This window comes from Haliotis cracherodii, unplaced genomic scaffold, assembly GCF_022045235.1.
Source record: "Haliotis cracherodii isolate W230 unplaced genomic scaffold, xgHalCrac1.p SCAF_13, whole genome shotgun sequence".
Lineage (NCBI taxonomy): Eukaryota > Metazoa > Mollusca > Gastropoda > Lepetellida > Haliotidae > Haliotis > Haliotis cracherodii.
Genome location: NW_027266268.1, coordinates 20,395,847 through 20,409,659, shown reverse-complemented (window position 1 = coordinate 20,409,659; position 13,813 = coordinate 20,395,847). Strand labels below are relative to the sequence as shown.

The 13,813-nt window shown below is 40.7% G+C and overlaps 1 protein-coding gene across 1 annotated transcript in view; it reads left to right on the top strand.

Annotated features, from left to right (window-relative positions):
• The first annotated feature begins 1,473 nt into the window (after positions 1-1,473).
• Positions 1,474-13,813, top strand: part of LOC139459756 (serine/threonine kinase-like domain-containing protein STKLD1) — a 42,552-nt gene continuing 30,212 nt past the window's right edge. Inside the window, exons 1-6 of the mRNA XM_071241418.1 lie at positions 1,474-1,488; positions 1,611-1,697; positions 2,807-2,851; positions 7,752-7,826; positions 10,309-10,413; positions 13,285-13,355. Of these exons, the coding sequence (XP_071097519.1) occupies positions 1,474-1,488; positions 1,611-1,697; positions 2,807-2,851; positions 7,752-7,826; positions 10,309-10,413; positions 13,285-13,355 (398 nt within the window). The remainder of the gene's footprint in view (positions 1,489-1,610; positions 1,698-2,806; positions 2,852-7,751; positions 7,827-10,308; positions 10,414-13,284; positions 13,356-13,813) is intronic.

The window sequence follows — 13,813 nt, the reverse complement described above, 5'->3', positions numbered from 1 at the left end:
ATTTTCTTTTTGTCATGTGAACTCCGCATTACGACATTTCCTATATAGCTTATAGTACATTTTACTGTGTAGGCGCTGTTGCGGAGCTTGAGTCTTTATTTAGAGAGTGTTTGCGCGATTGTTTAGCTTTCTGGGAACAACGTTTTATGATACACGAACCTTGCAGATCCGTAACTTACTCGAAATACGAAAGTAAATAAACCATATGCTTTAAATAACAATAAAAACAAATGTAAACAAAGCATATCATAAACCAAAGTATTATATTAAAGCATATATGGGTCACTTTCAGAAAAAAACCGTAATTTGTGTAACTGGGTATGATTGATTAACACCCCCGACCTTCCGCTCTCCGTGCAGACGCTTGTAGAGGACCAATTTGACTAGCCGGACCAATTTTTCTAATTAATATTAAAAAATCTCGCAAAGTTTTCATAAATATTATTTTATTATATATAATGATAAACAGCGACTAAAATACCTATTTGGATATATTGTCTCATATCATGACCATGTTAAAAATATGCAATATTTAGTTTTTATTATTTTCAATGTATTTTAAATGTGATTGTAAATATCAGTGCACACTGTTCACAACGATTCACTGTCCTTGTAATGAGTGAGTGAGTGAGTTGGGTTTAACGCTGCTTTTAACAGTATTCCAGTTATATCACGGTGTGTCAGCTTAAGATGGGAGGAAACCCCGAAGTGATGCAGGTCTTAGACGTTTACCACTTTGGTGAAACCCACGAGCACAGGTATGGTGCTGACAAACCTAGAAACATAATCGGGGCGAACCGGGATTCGAACCCACAATCATAGGTTTCTGGCGTGCCCAAGGGACGCAACTCTGCACAGCGAATTGCGGCGCCTTAGACGACTGGGCCACCTGTGCCCCCTCATTGTAATGAAATCAACAATACTTGATGTTCCACGCACTGCACTGTTGAAATTCCGGAGCAAATTAAATGACAGTTGCCAAGGTAACGTACATAGCGAAACTTTGCAATATCGTTATAATCAGTGTCAGATATATCTTTACGAATTACTAATAGAATTAAGGCTAGTCAGCAACAAAAATGAAATTAAAAATTTGCGCAACTCTTTTAACCTGTTACTTTTTTTTTCAAAGACCACAATGCTTTTAATATTGTTTTTAAATAATATACTAGTATACCTTTTTTAGATGACCCCGATTTGTCTTCCTATTATGACGTCACAGTTGGACTATACTTTATGACATCACAATATCAAACCATGACAATAAACTATTTTTTTAAATCGTGCATATATTTTTACGAATTCGCTTTGCATAACGTTATTTTAACTGCCCAACAGTTTGAAATACGGAGATACATAAATAAGGTAGCATTTATGTTTCCACTCTATGGTAACCAAGGACTCGAAGTTAGCGGGTTATGACCGGCGATAGACAACACGCATGCGCACTTCCCCGGCGTCAGGTTGTCAAGAATGGAGAACTACAGGGTAAGTGGAGCGTTATGTTCGCGATCTCTTGTCAAATATTTACTGTCACCTATTATTATATTTAAAAACAGGTAGTCACCATAGTTTAGAATGGTTTGTTTTATTTGTGGTTAAATTTTCAGATTTTGGAACGAATCGGAAAGGGTGGACAGGGCTCTGTACATCTCGTAGAAGACAGAGAAGATGGAAACAAGTCTGTTTTGAAAAAGGTGAGTTCAATATCATGGCATTTATAAACACAATCTCGTATACATACTGATGTCACTAATAGCTACATACATTATGATCAGACCACCTAAACTGATTCAATCTTGAGAATATTTTTTTGAATGTTTTGATAAGTATAAAGATTATAAAAGTTTAATATTCAATTTGAATCATGTTTATTTACTAATATTACTCTTATGGAACATGTTAAAGAGACCTGTAGTATTTTAATACACTCTTTGTGACAACATGTGCAGGAGTTAGATGTACATTTAACACATCTGTAGGGGGGAGATTTTATTTGAATGTATCCGATACTTATGATAATAATATATCTCAAAAGCATACCCTGGGTGGGGTGTGGGTTCGCATGGTTGTTAGAGCGTTTGCTCATCATGCAAAGGGCCTGAGTTCAACTCCCAACATGGTTCCAGTGTGTGAAGCCCATTTCTGGTGTCCTCTGCCTTGATATTGTTGGATTATTGCTAAATTGCTGTAAACATGGTAAAACCATACTCACAAATTGTCTAGGTGATCTGGTGAACATTGTTATGTCATAACATGACTACATGTTTGGAAAGTTAATATTAATGAACAGTTTTCATACACTTTGGGGGTAATGTTCAAATTTATTTTTTATTATTGCTTTATTTAGAAAGGAAATATAAGCAAAAATATTATTTTACAGAGCCTTATCAGTGTTTGACACAAACACTAGTCCTTACTCTTATAACACATTTTCTGTAGGACCAGAAAAATTAATTGAATGGTGGTCCAGAGTTTTTTGTTTTATTTTTGGATAGCTATTGATTATTAACTTTTTCAAAACAGAAATTTGGTGCACCTTTACTTGCATTAATATATTTCATGTGCTACACTTTGTACATCTTAAGTTTGAAGAATTATTTTGAAGAAATATTCATATTATTAACATGTTTTGGCGAGGGGCATTGGAGATCAAGTAGATTTATCTATCTATCCCAGTCCTTTGGACTGCTTGTAAAGACTGCTTATTGTCAAGCATATATATTCATATTGTTAATTATTTTCCAAGTTACCATAAATACTATTCACATTTTCTGTGTGTTATCAGTCTGTGCATGTTTTTCAGGTTGAATGTCACGATGAGAGTGAGGCCAACAAGGCCTTCAAGGAGGTAAGTTACCATGGTTACTATTGGCATCTGATAGGTGATGGAGGAATTGTAAGAGTCAACTAACGGGATCGGGTGGTCAGGCTTCCTGACTTGGTTGATGCATGTCATCGTATCCCTATTGTGTGGATCGATGCTCATGAAGTCAATGACTGGATCGTCTGGTCCAGACTCGATTATTTACAGACCGCTGTCATATAGCTGGAAGATTGCTGTGTGTGGCATTAAACAACAAAAAAGCAATAATGGAGAAATCATGAGAATCTACTGATGCTCTTCCGGAATCAACAGATTCAAGTGATTTCTACGACATAAATCATGATATGGTTGCAAAGTCAGAGCTCCAGATAAGCTGCGTATCTGCGTGAAATACGCATCAGAAATGCAGAAATACGCAGTAAAATATAATCCAAGCGTATCAAATACGCAACGAACATTACAGATACGCTACAAAAATAAAACTTGTGCATATCATCAAAATATTGTGAAGTAACCCTGCGTCTTCGATTACCAAATCAGCAACTTATTTTGAATTATAAATGGGCATTCCGTCAACCTTGCCAAACTCCACGATGACAGTTACATCATGATCATTTGCCATCACACTTTCTTGTGGAAGTATCGTATTTTTGAGTCCTATAAAGCTCTCGAACCCACACGACACCAGTTTGCAGGGACTAGATGAATAGTGTTTTTAAATATTAAACTTAAATACCCACATCTGTAAAAACTAGTGGGTAACAGAAATTTGCATACGCATATTGAATTACTGATACCCAATGATTTTAAAATGCATGGGTAAAATACCCACAACACCAAAAGCTTATCTGGAGCTCTGAAAGTGAAGAAACGTTACTAAGTGTTGGATTGTATTTTACAAAGAACATTATCTATAAAGCTTTTTTTCTGACAAACAGTTTTAAAAATGTCCAAAACGGAAATAAAAACAAGAAAAAGAATGTACACAGAGAGCATAAATTAATTAAGATTGCTGGAAATGTATCTGAAGATGGATAGAAAATCAAAAATATAAACTAAATCTTATAACTGTTGAGTCTGTGAACAATGTATGGTTGATATATAATTTCTCTGTGATACCTATAGTTTTTATGTTGCATAAAACATATATCCTTGGGATAATAAAGTCTATCTTATCTAATCTTAAAGTTGCGTCAGTTTTACTTGCACATTTAAAATGGCCAGTAAACATTAGCATGACGCCATCGTAACGGTTTAGTTGTGGGGAAGTTACAACTGTAGTTCAGTTGAGCATGGATGTGATTATGTGAATGAATGGAGCCTTTATTTTTCTTAATCTCTGTGAAATATCCATGTGACATGTTTAGGGATTTTCACTAAATGTTTGAGCTGTAAATTACACAATAAAAACACATAATCCACTTCAACTCAAGATGAGAAAAGATGTGTTTTTGTGTTCAAGTCCATCTCGAAACACATCGAGTTAGATTTGAACCCGAACGATGACATTGTGTTTGATTACCTCATGCTTAAATATCCAGAACAACTCATTTTGATATTTGTGGCCATTTTGCCAAATATTAAAACAAATTGAATATGCATCTTCAAAGTGTCATTTTTTGATAAGCCGTTAACCAGTGTAAATAAATTTCAATAACATGATGAAGTAGAATAATATTTTGACCTTATAAATATTTGTTGTAAATAGCCAAATGTTTGTCTGAAATTTGTATTTTGGATATGTGTATTATAAGTTCAGTGCACCTGGTGAAAGTGGTCTGACAGTGTTGTAGTATTGATTAATCCCAGTGACCAACATCGTGACCATTACAGTAGTGAATTATTGTATTACACCACTGATGCATGACAAACTCAGGTCCCCCAGGGCTCTCTGAAGCTACTGATACAATAGGGTTCATTACAGACACAGTAAGCTTGGATACTGCTGAAGTAGATCAGTTGTCCCTTTGTTCCAGGGTTAAATATTAACACAGTGTTTCAGTTTTTCAGCTCTCATTCCTGTCAGCTGGAGGTCACTTAGGGCGCACCTTCCAGTTGCATGGTCGCCATTGAGTGCTTATTCCATATGGTCATAATCCCAAAATGAGGCTAATTATCATCCTCCACGAAGTAGAAGGGGGATATAGGAATGGATTGCTGTCTGTCCGTCTGTCCGTCACAATTCGTTTCCAGAGGAGTACTAAAAAAACCCGAGAGATATCTTAAACAAACTTTGTGCATGGATAGGTCTAGTGGTGAACTGGTGCCTTTTGATAGTTTGGGATTTTTGAAAAATGTATATTTCAAGTTTCCATGGCAACAACTTTGACAGTCTGAAAATGGCAGTAGTGCTCATTTCTGTAGCAGATCTTGAAAACAGTACAATATTTCTTCACCAAACTTGGCACATAGATAGGTCTAGTGGTAAACTGGTGCCTTTTGGTAGTGGGGATTTAAAAAATAATTTTTCGAGTTTCCATAGCAACAACATTGACTTAGACTGAAAATGGCGTTAGTGCTCAATTCCGGAGGGCTTATGCCTTGAACACAACCGGACATGTCTCATCCATTGTGTATTATTGTCACATATCATCTTTGGGAAAAATGAATAATAAAAAATAAAAAGAGATGCACTTAGCAAAGCATGCTCACATGGCAGCATAGTCAGTTAATTGTTTGAAGAACAAAAACATGTTCTGAAATGTTGGTTATAGCTCACCAGGACCATAGGTCAAGTGTTTTGATTGGTCTAGCCTTATTTGGATTAACATTGTTTTTATTGTCAGGTTGTTTTTTCAAAATAAAGACCAAACAATATCAATGATAAACTTTATCAGGGAGCCCAAACACACGGGACTTCCTGGGGGACAGAAGAGATATATGTGAAGGTGTGTGTTTATTGAGTGGTGGGGACACAGCCCTGACCTTGTTGGGGGACGTGGAGGTGTTTGCTTATCTACGTTACCACACAGATTACCTATGTTTACCTATGTCATATACTTACCCCAATACTAAGTAGTTTGTCCAACTTGAGCAACCCCACCTGTTCTTTGTAGTGATAGGCCTGTATATCATGCTTTTGTTTGCTCAGAAGTAAATGGAATGAAACTCTTCTTGAGGCTAGGTGTTGGTTTATTTGATAATCGTTAATAATCTGTCAGGGTTCATGCAGCCTCGAAAATGTCTTGAACTTTTAGGTCTGTGTTGAGAAGGCCTTATATTTTTAGGGCTGTGTTGAGAAGGCCTTAAAATTTTAGGTCTGTTGTGAGTAAGGCCTTAAACTTTTAGGTCTGTGTTGAGAAGGCCTTAAACTTTTAGGTCTGTGTTGAGTAAGGCCTTAAACTTTTAGGTCTGTGTTGAGAAGGCCTTAAACTTTTAGGTCTGTGTTGAGTAAGGCCTTAAACCTTTAGGTCTGTGTTGAGAAGGCCTTATTTTTAGGTCTGTGTTGAGTAAGGCCTTACACTTTTAGGTCTGTGTTAAGTAAGGCCTTAAACCTATAGGTCTGTGTTGAGAAGGCCTTAAACTTTTAGGTCTGTGTTGAGAAGGCCTTAAACCTTTAGGTCTGTGTTGAGAAGGCCTTAAACGTTTAGGTCTGTGTTGAGTAAGGCCTTAAACGTTTAGGGCTGTGTTGAAAAGGCCTTGAATATTTAGGTCTGTGTTGAAAATGCCTTGAATATTTAGGGCTGTGTTGAGTTAAGAATTGACTTTCACTTTGTGTGAGTTCATTTAGTACATGCCTCAACCAAGTCATCAAGCCTGACCACCCGATCCCGTTAGTCCATCTTACGACAAGCATAGTTGCCATTTACAGCAAGCATGGGTTGTTGTAGACCTATTCTACCCCCGGCTCTTAACAGGTCTCGTAATTGTGTAGGCAAAGTAGGATGTTGGCCAAAGGGGAGTATACCTCCTTCGTCATTAGTAATGGCTGTATGAGTTTGGTTATTGATTGTCCAACTAAGTTGTCAAGTCACAGTAAGTCCTCACTAAGTGACTGTCAGCCAGCCTGACATTGAGCCATTGAGAACCACAGGCTAAATGTCAAGTCATCAAAGTTACAGCGTTGTGGATCCAACAAAGAGAGAATTAGTTCCCATTTTACGTGGATTGCTTTTGTCTTGGGGCGGTTGGGAGTAGTGCCACTATATTCTTTGAACAATGATGTCACTGCATTGTAACCATGTTGAGTGACATTGCTCTGTATGGCGTCATCAATGGAATGTTGTTCCATGTTAGGAATTTTTTGATCAAATCCGAAACATCGCAGGACCGTAGCGTTTGGCGCCATCTATTGGCGAAGTAGTAAAGGGGCATAACTGAGGAATGTTGGCCATTAGCACACTAACATAGATATTGAGATATTTTCTTGTTGATAAACATCTTCTCCATTATAAAATGGATAATCTTATGATTATAAAATATTTTTAAAAGATGCTATTAAAATTCTATTAATTATACTTTTTTATAAAACAGCTGACATGATGAATGATTATATAAACCTGTATACTAATTGTGAATTTGTCATGTACCTAAGCTTATATAAGCATGATAAGAAATGTGTCAAGTGCAATAAAATCTACTCTAACGACCATCTTTTGTCATTCGAACAGTTAGATTAAATACTAAACATGTTAGAAATAATGATATTAGAAATAGTTAAATATGCTCTGTTAATCAAGACCGGTAAAAATCCTTTTTTTATCACGTTTGCTCAGCCCTGTTTGTGATGTAGTACTTCACGATGATGCTCTTCACTGTTATTGCAAGTACACATTTTGGTTCAATAAACTTTACTTCCTGAGTCGGATAGGGATTGTTTGCAAGGGAAATAGTACCACGCAGATGAGGAAAATAGATCACATATACTTTTATTCGTCCATTATTTGTCTGACTGTCATTTAAGGAAGTGTGTTTGTGTCCCCAGGCCATGGCGCTCCGGCAGCTGCAGCATCCCTATGTGTGCGGCTACAAGGAGTTCTTCGTCATGTGGGACAAGGAGGTAAGACACTAACAGGCCTTGGTCCATAATAAGTCAACTGGCGTAGAGTATATTCCATATACTATCCACTCCCATAGACTATATTCCATATACTGTCCTATACGTTTCCTATTTTTAGAATGAGATTACACACGAGAAAGGAAGTAGAAAGAGTGATTTTGTAAACATCTTCGTGCCGTCCGATTTAGTGGGCAACCGTGTGTGTGACTTGGACAGTACTGGGCCAGTCCGGGCCAAAGGGATAATATATGTTCCACTGTTCTGTGCTGGAAGGCTAGTAGTAACATTGGACAGATCCGTCTGGGCTAGGGAGGCTAGTAGTAACATTGGACACACCGGTCAGGGCTAGGAAAGCTATTATTAACATTGGACACACTAGCCTGGGCTGGGAGGCTAGTGGTAACATTGGACACACCGGTCAGGGCTAGGAAAGCTAGTAGTAACATTGGACACACTAGTCTGGGCTAGGGAGGCTAGTAGTAACATTGGACACACTAGTCTGTACTGGGAGGCTAGTAGTAACATTGGACACACTAGTCTGTGCTGGAAAGCTAGTAGTAACATTGGACACACTAGTCTGGGCTAGGGGGGCTAGTAGTAACATTGGACACACCAGTCTGGGCTAGGAAAGCTAGTAGTAACATTGGACACACTAGTCTGTACTGGGAGGCTAGTAGTAACATTGGACACACTAGTCTGTGCTGGAAAGCTAGTAGTAACATTGGACACACCAGTCAGGGCTAGGGAGGTTAGAGGTAACATTGGACACACTAGCCTGGGCTGGGAGGCTAGTGGTAACATTGGACACACCGGTCTGGGCTAGGAAGGCTAGTAGTAACATTGGACACACTAGTCTGTACTGGGAGGCTAGTAGTAACATTGGACACACTAGTCTGTGCTGGAAAGCTAGTAGTAACATTGGACACACCAGTCAGGGCTAGGGAGGTTAGAGGTAACATTGGACACACTAGCCTGGGCTGGGAGGCTAGTGGTAACATTGGACACACCGGTCTGTGCTGGAAGGCTAGTAGTAACATTGGACACACTAGTCTGTGCTGGAAGGCTAGTAGTAACATTGGACACACTAGTCTGGGCTAGGGAGACTAGTAGTAATATTGGACACACCGGTCTGTGCTGGAAGGCTAGTAGGAACATTGGACACACTAGTCTGGGTTAGGGAGGCTAGTAGTAACATTGGACACACTAGTCTGGGCCAGGGAGGCTAGTAGGAACATTGGACACACTAGCCTGGGCTGGAAGGCTAGTAGTAACATTGGACACGCTAGTCTGTGCTGGAAAGCTAGTAGTAACATTGGACACACTAGTCTGGGCTAGGGAGGCTAGTAGTAACATTGGACACACTAGTCTGTGCTGGAAAGCTAGTAGTAACATTGGACACACTAGTCTGTGCTGGAAAGCTAGTAGTAACATTGGACACACTAGTCTGGGATAGAGGGGATAGTGGTAACATTGGACACACTAGTCTGGGTTAGGGGGGCTAGTAGTAACATTGGACACACTAGTCTGGGCTAGGGGGGCTAGTAGTAACATTGGACACACTAGTCTGGGCTAGGGGGGCTAGTAGTAACATTGGACACACTAGTCTGGGCTGGAAGGCTAGTAGTAACATTGGACACACTAGTCTGTGCTGGAAGGCTAGTAGTAACATTGGACACACCGGTCTGGGTTAGGGGGGCTAGTAGTAACATTGGACACACAAGTCTGGGCTGGGAGGCTAGTAGTAACATTGGACACACTTGTCTGGGTTAGGGGGGCTAGTAGTAACATTGGACACACCGGTCTGGACTGGGGGGCTAGTGGTAACATTGGACACACTAGTCTGGGATAGAGGGGATAGTGGTAACATTGGACACACTAGTCTGGGCTAGGGGGGCTAGTAGTAACATTGGACACACTAGTCTGGGCTGGGAGGCTAGTAGTAACATTGGACACACTAGTCTGGGCTAGGGGGGCTAGTAGTAGCATTGGACACACCGGTCTGGGCTGGGAGGCTAGTAGTAACATTGGACACACTAGTCTGGGATAGAGGGGATAGTGGTAACATTGGACACACTAGTCTGGGCTAGGGGGGCTAGTAGTAACATTGGACACATGGGTCTGGGCTAGGGAGGCTAGTAGTAACATTGGACACATGGGTCTGGGCTAGGGGGGATAGTGGTAACATTGGACACATGGGTCTGGGCTAGGGAGGCTAGTAGTAACATTGGACACATGGGTCTGGGCTAGGGGGGATAGTAGTAACATTGGACACACTAGTCTGGACTAGGGAGGCTAGTAGTAACATTGGACACACCGGTCTGGACTAGGGAGGCTAGTAGTAACATTGGACACACCGGTCTGGGCTAGGGGGGTTAGTGGTAACATTGGACACACCTGTCTGGGCTAGGGGGGCTAGTAGTGTAGTAACATTGGGTTTATGAAGCTAGAGTTGTCTCCCTGACCTTCTTACTGACTGTTCCAGGAGTCATCCATGTTCGTGTGCATCGTGATGGACTACTACAGCAAGGGGGACCTGAAGAAGATCATTCAGCAGTACCAGAAGGACAAGCAGCCCATGGAGGAAGAGGTGAGGTCGTGTTGAACACCCCGGCATGTCGGCTGCCACTAGTCCTCCAGCACTCTGTTGTTGGTAGATGCTGTCGAGCATGAAATCTTTGTCAACAAATTAATGGAAGCATTGACCCCTGGGTTACAATGTGTCTTAAAATTAATGCGAGTGTCGACCCCTGGCCCAAAATGCGTCATGAAATCAATACGTGTAACCAAGTGATGTTACATGAGTTGGGACAATCCTTTGAATGTAAATGACCAGGGTTGTGTATTCACCATGACTGCTGTTAATGCGATGGACATGTTCACCACTCGAGTGACCCATGAAGACCCGGGTTGGAATAGGTCTTCAGCAACCCATGCTTGCTGTAAACGGGGACTATGTTTGTCTTAACAGGCGACTAATGGGATGGGTTGATGCATATCATCTTATCCCAATTGCTGGATCGATGCTCATGATGTCAATCACTGGATTGTCTGGTCCAGACTCGATTATTTACAGACTGCTGTCATATAGCTGGCGTTAAACAACAAACAAACAAAACGGGTCAGCTCTACTAGTATCCCTCTGGTTACTTTATAGAGGGACTAAGTGCCACGGTCTTGGGCCGTCTAGATCTAGACCTTGTAATTACTGTCATTGTCTCGTGTAATTTGAGTAATCTTTAACTCCAAGGGTGATATGCATCATAAAAATTGCCATGCCAAAAGCAACTACTATATTTCCTCTAATAAGTGGATCAGCTTCATAAGCTGCAGTCACTAATATATCATCTTCCTGAGGCAAGGGAGTTAACTGACTTTAAAAGTCCAGTTTGCACCCTTCCCAAACTAGGCTGGAATTCCTGGGCTTGATCGTAGCGCCACCAGTGGCTATTACCAGTTATGTCCCTTCTATGCCTCTCCTATTGAGTCAAGATGATCTGATCGATAATCAATATCTATATTGTGATAAAATGGGTCTTACATTGCAAAGTGCATTAAATCACGGGAGCACCTTGATTAAAAACATGAAAAGATTTGGAAAATATCTGTTGACGAGTTGGCGGTGCACATGCTTTACAAATCCTGCAATTGACCGAAATCTGTATGACAGTTTATGAACCAGATTTTGATTTCGTTTCACGATATTGATTGGACTATGCATAGACTTGTTAGTCCAGCCAAAATGTAACTCAATAATAGCAGCCTAGTTCGGCAAGGGTGGAAACTGGACTTTTATAGTCAGTTAACTCTCTTGCCTCGGGAACATGCTAATATATTGACATTCAATAGAATTTTATGTTCTTGATACAGAATTTACAGAGTGAACATGAACATCGCAGGTGCAATATGAAATTGCAACAATAACACTTTTTGTGGAGTGTTAACCAAGGAACTACAAACTTGATCTAACATACCTGGCACTTCGAGGCCAGGTGCTTATTGTGTTGTACACTGCTTCAGACCAACTCTTATTGGAGGAAATATGGTAGATAGCAGACAGGGAGTGTTTGAAGTGGAGTAGTGTTACTAATACCTGATGTAGCCGCTGATTGGTCATTAGATTAGATTTTAGATAACCCCCACCATAATACATCATACAGTGTTTTATACTTGCATGATTTTGTCAACCAAAGTGTTAGGAATGTATGAAAACAATATCCCAGTTTGAAGATTGTATTTATTACCTCTGGGCTTGATAATGACACAGATGAGGATAATCACAACTTGTCTGAACCCGGTCTGAATCAGACAAGTGATGCAGTGTCAGTGCTCACTCAAAGCATGAACTGTAGCCAGGTGAGGTGAGGTGAAATGGGGTTTAACGTCGCGTCCAAGATTATTGTACTTATATAGCGACGTGCATGTACGTGTGTGTGTTTGTGTGGCTGCTTGTACGAGTCCGGACTGATTTATAGTGCTAGCTCATTGAGATACCATGCCTTAGTTTAATATGAATACCCCACTCAGACACAGTATACTGACTCCGAGCCGACCAGTCCTTGTTTTAGCCCCTTAATGCCGAGTGCCAGACAGGGTAACAACAAGTACCATCTTTTAACATCTTTTTGTATGACGCGGCCGGGGTTCGAACCCCGGACCTTCTGCTCTCAGGACGAACGCTTTACCACTAGACCACAGAGGCGGTCGAACTGTAGCCAGGACTAACACTAGTCATAGCTTTACTGATACTTGGTCTAGACTACCAGTTGTCGGACTTTCATTTTGTGGAAGCCTCGGCTGAGTGGGTTAGGTCACTGAGTTTGTGTGCTGGTGATTAGGTGCCTCTCTTTGGCAGTATGGGTTCGAATGCTGGATGGACTCACCACAAAAAATGTATGAGAATCTGTACTGTTATCCCAAATTTAACATTTGTTACGTTTGACCACTTTCTAAATGGCAGTGTGTGTTCATAGCTTTTAGCTATGGGAGCCTGCCAATCTACACTTTTCAGAGGGGTACACAAAGTATGTGATCTAGACTACCAGTTGTCTGACTTTCATTTTTGTGGAAGTCTCGGTGGCTGAGTGGGTTAGATCGCTGACTTTGTGTGCTTGCGATTAGGTGCCTCACCCTTGCAGTTTGGGTTAGAATCCCAGATGGGACTCACCCCCCCAAAAAGTACAAGAATCTGTTCTTTACTGAGAATGTGTTATCCCAAATATAACATTTGTTACATTTAACCACTTTGTAAATGGCATTGCGTGTTCACAGAGAAATGATGTTGTAGGCCATCATTATCCCCTGCGTGGAGATATAGAGAGGCAGATATGGGAATCGGTCCAGTCTGTCAATCCATTCATCACGGTTGGATCCTGGTTCAAGGACCATGTGAGAGCTACGATAGTTGTAGCACTATGATCACTGAGGGGTCGAGAATGTACGGTATGATTGTCTGTTTCAGGTTGTCAAGAGGTACCTGGGGGAAATTCTGGAGGCACTCATATTTGTACACAGAAAAGGTGTCATTCACAGGTAATACGAGTAGCAGCCTTCACTTGGTGAAAGTTAATTTTGAGGGCCTCGTTTGATAAAGCGATCAAATCAATTAATTTTAACATATGAGAGTGACGATTGTTTTAGCTCTATGATACACTTGCTGGAACAGACCACTGTAATGTTGCTATGAGTGAGTGAGTGAGTTGGGTTTAACGCCGCTTTTAACAGTTTTCCAGTTATATCGCGGCGTGTTAGCTTAATGTGGGAGGAAAGCCCGAAGTGATGCAGGTTTCAGACGTTTACCACTTTGGTGAAACCCACGAGCACGGGTATGGTGCTGACAAACCTAGAAACATAATCGGGGCCAACCGGGATTCAAACCCACAATCATAGGTTTCTGGTGTGCCCAAGGGATGCAACTCTGCACAGCGAATCGCGGCGCCTTAGACAACTAGACCATCTGTGCCCCCAATTTTGCTATGAAGTTGGTGATA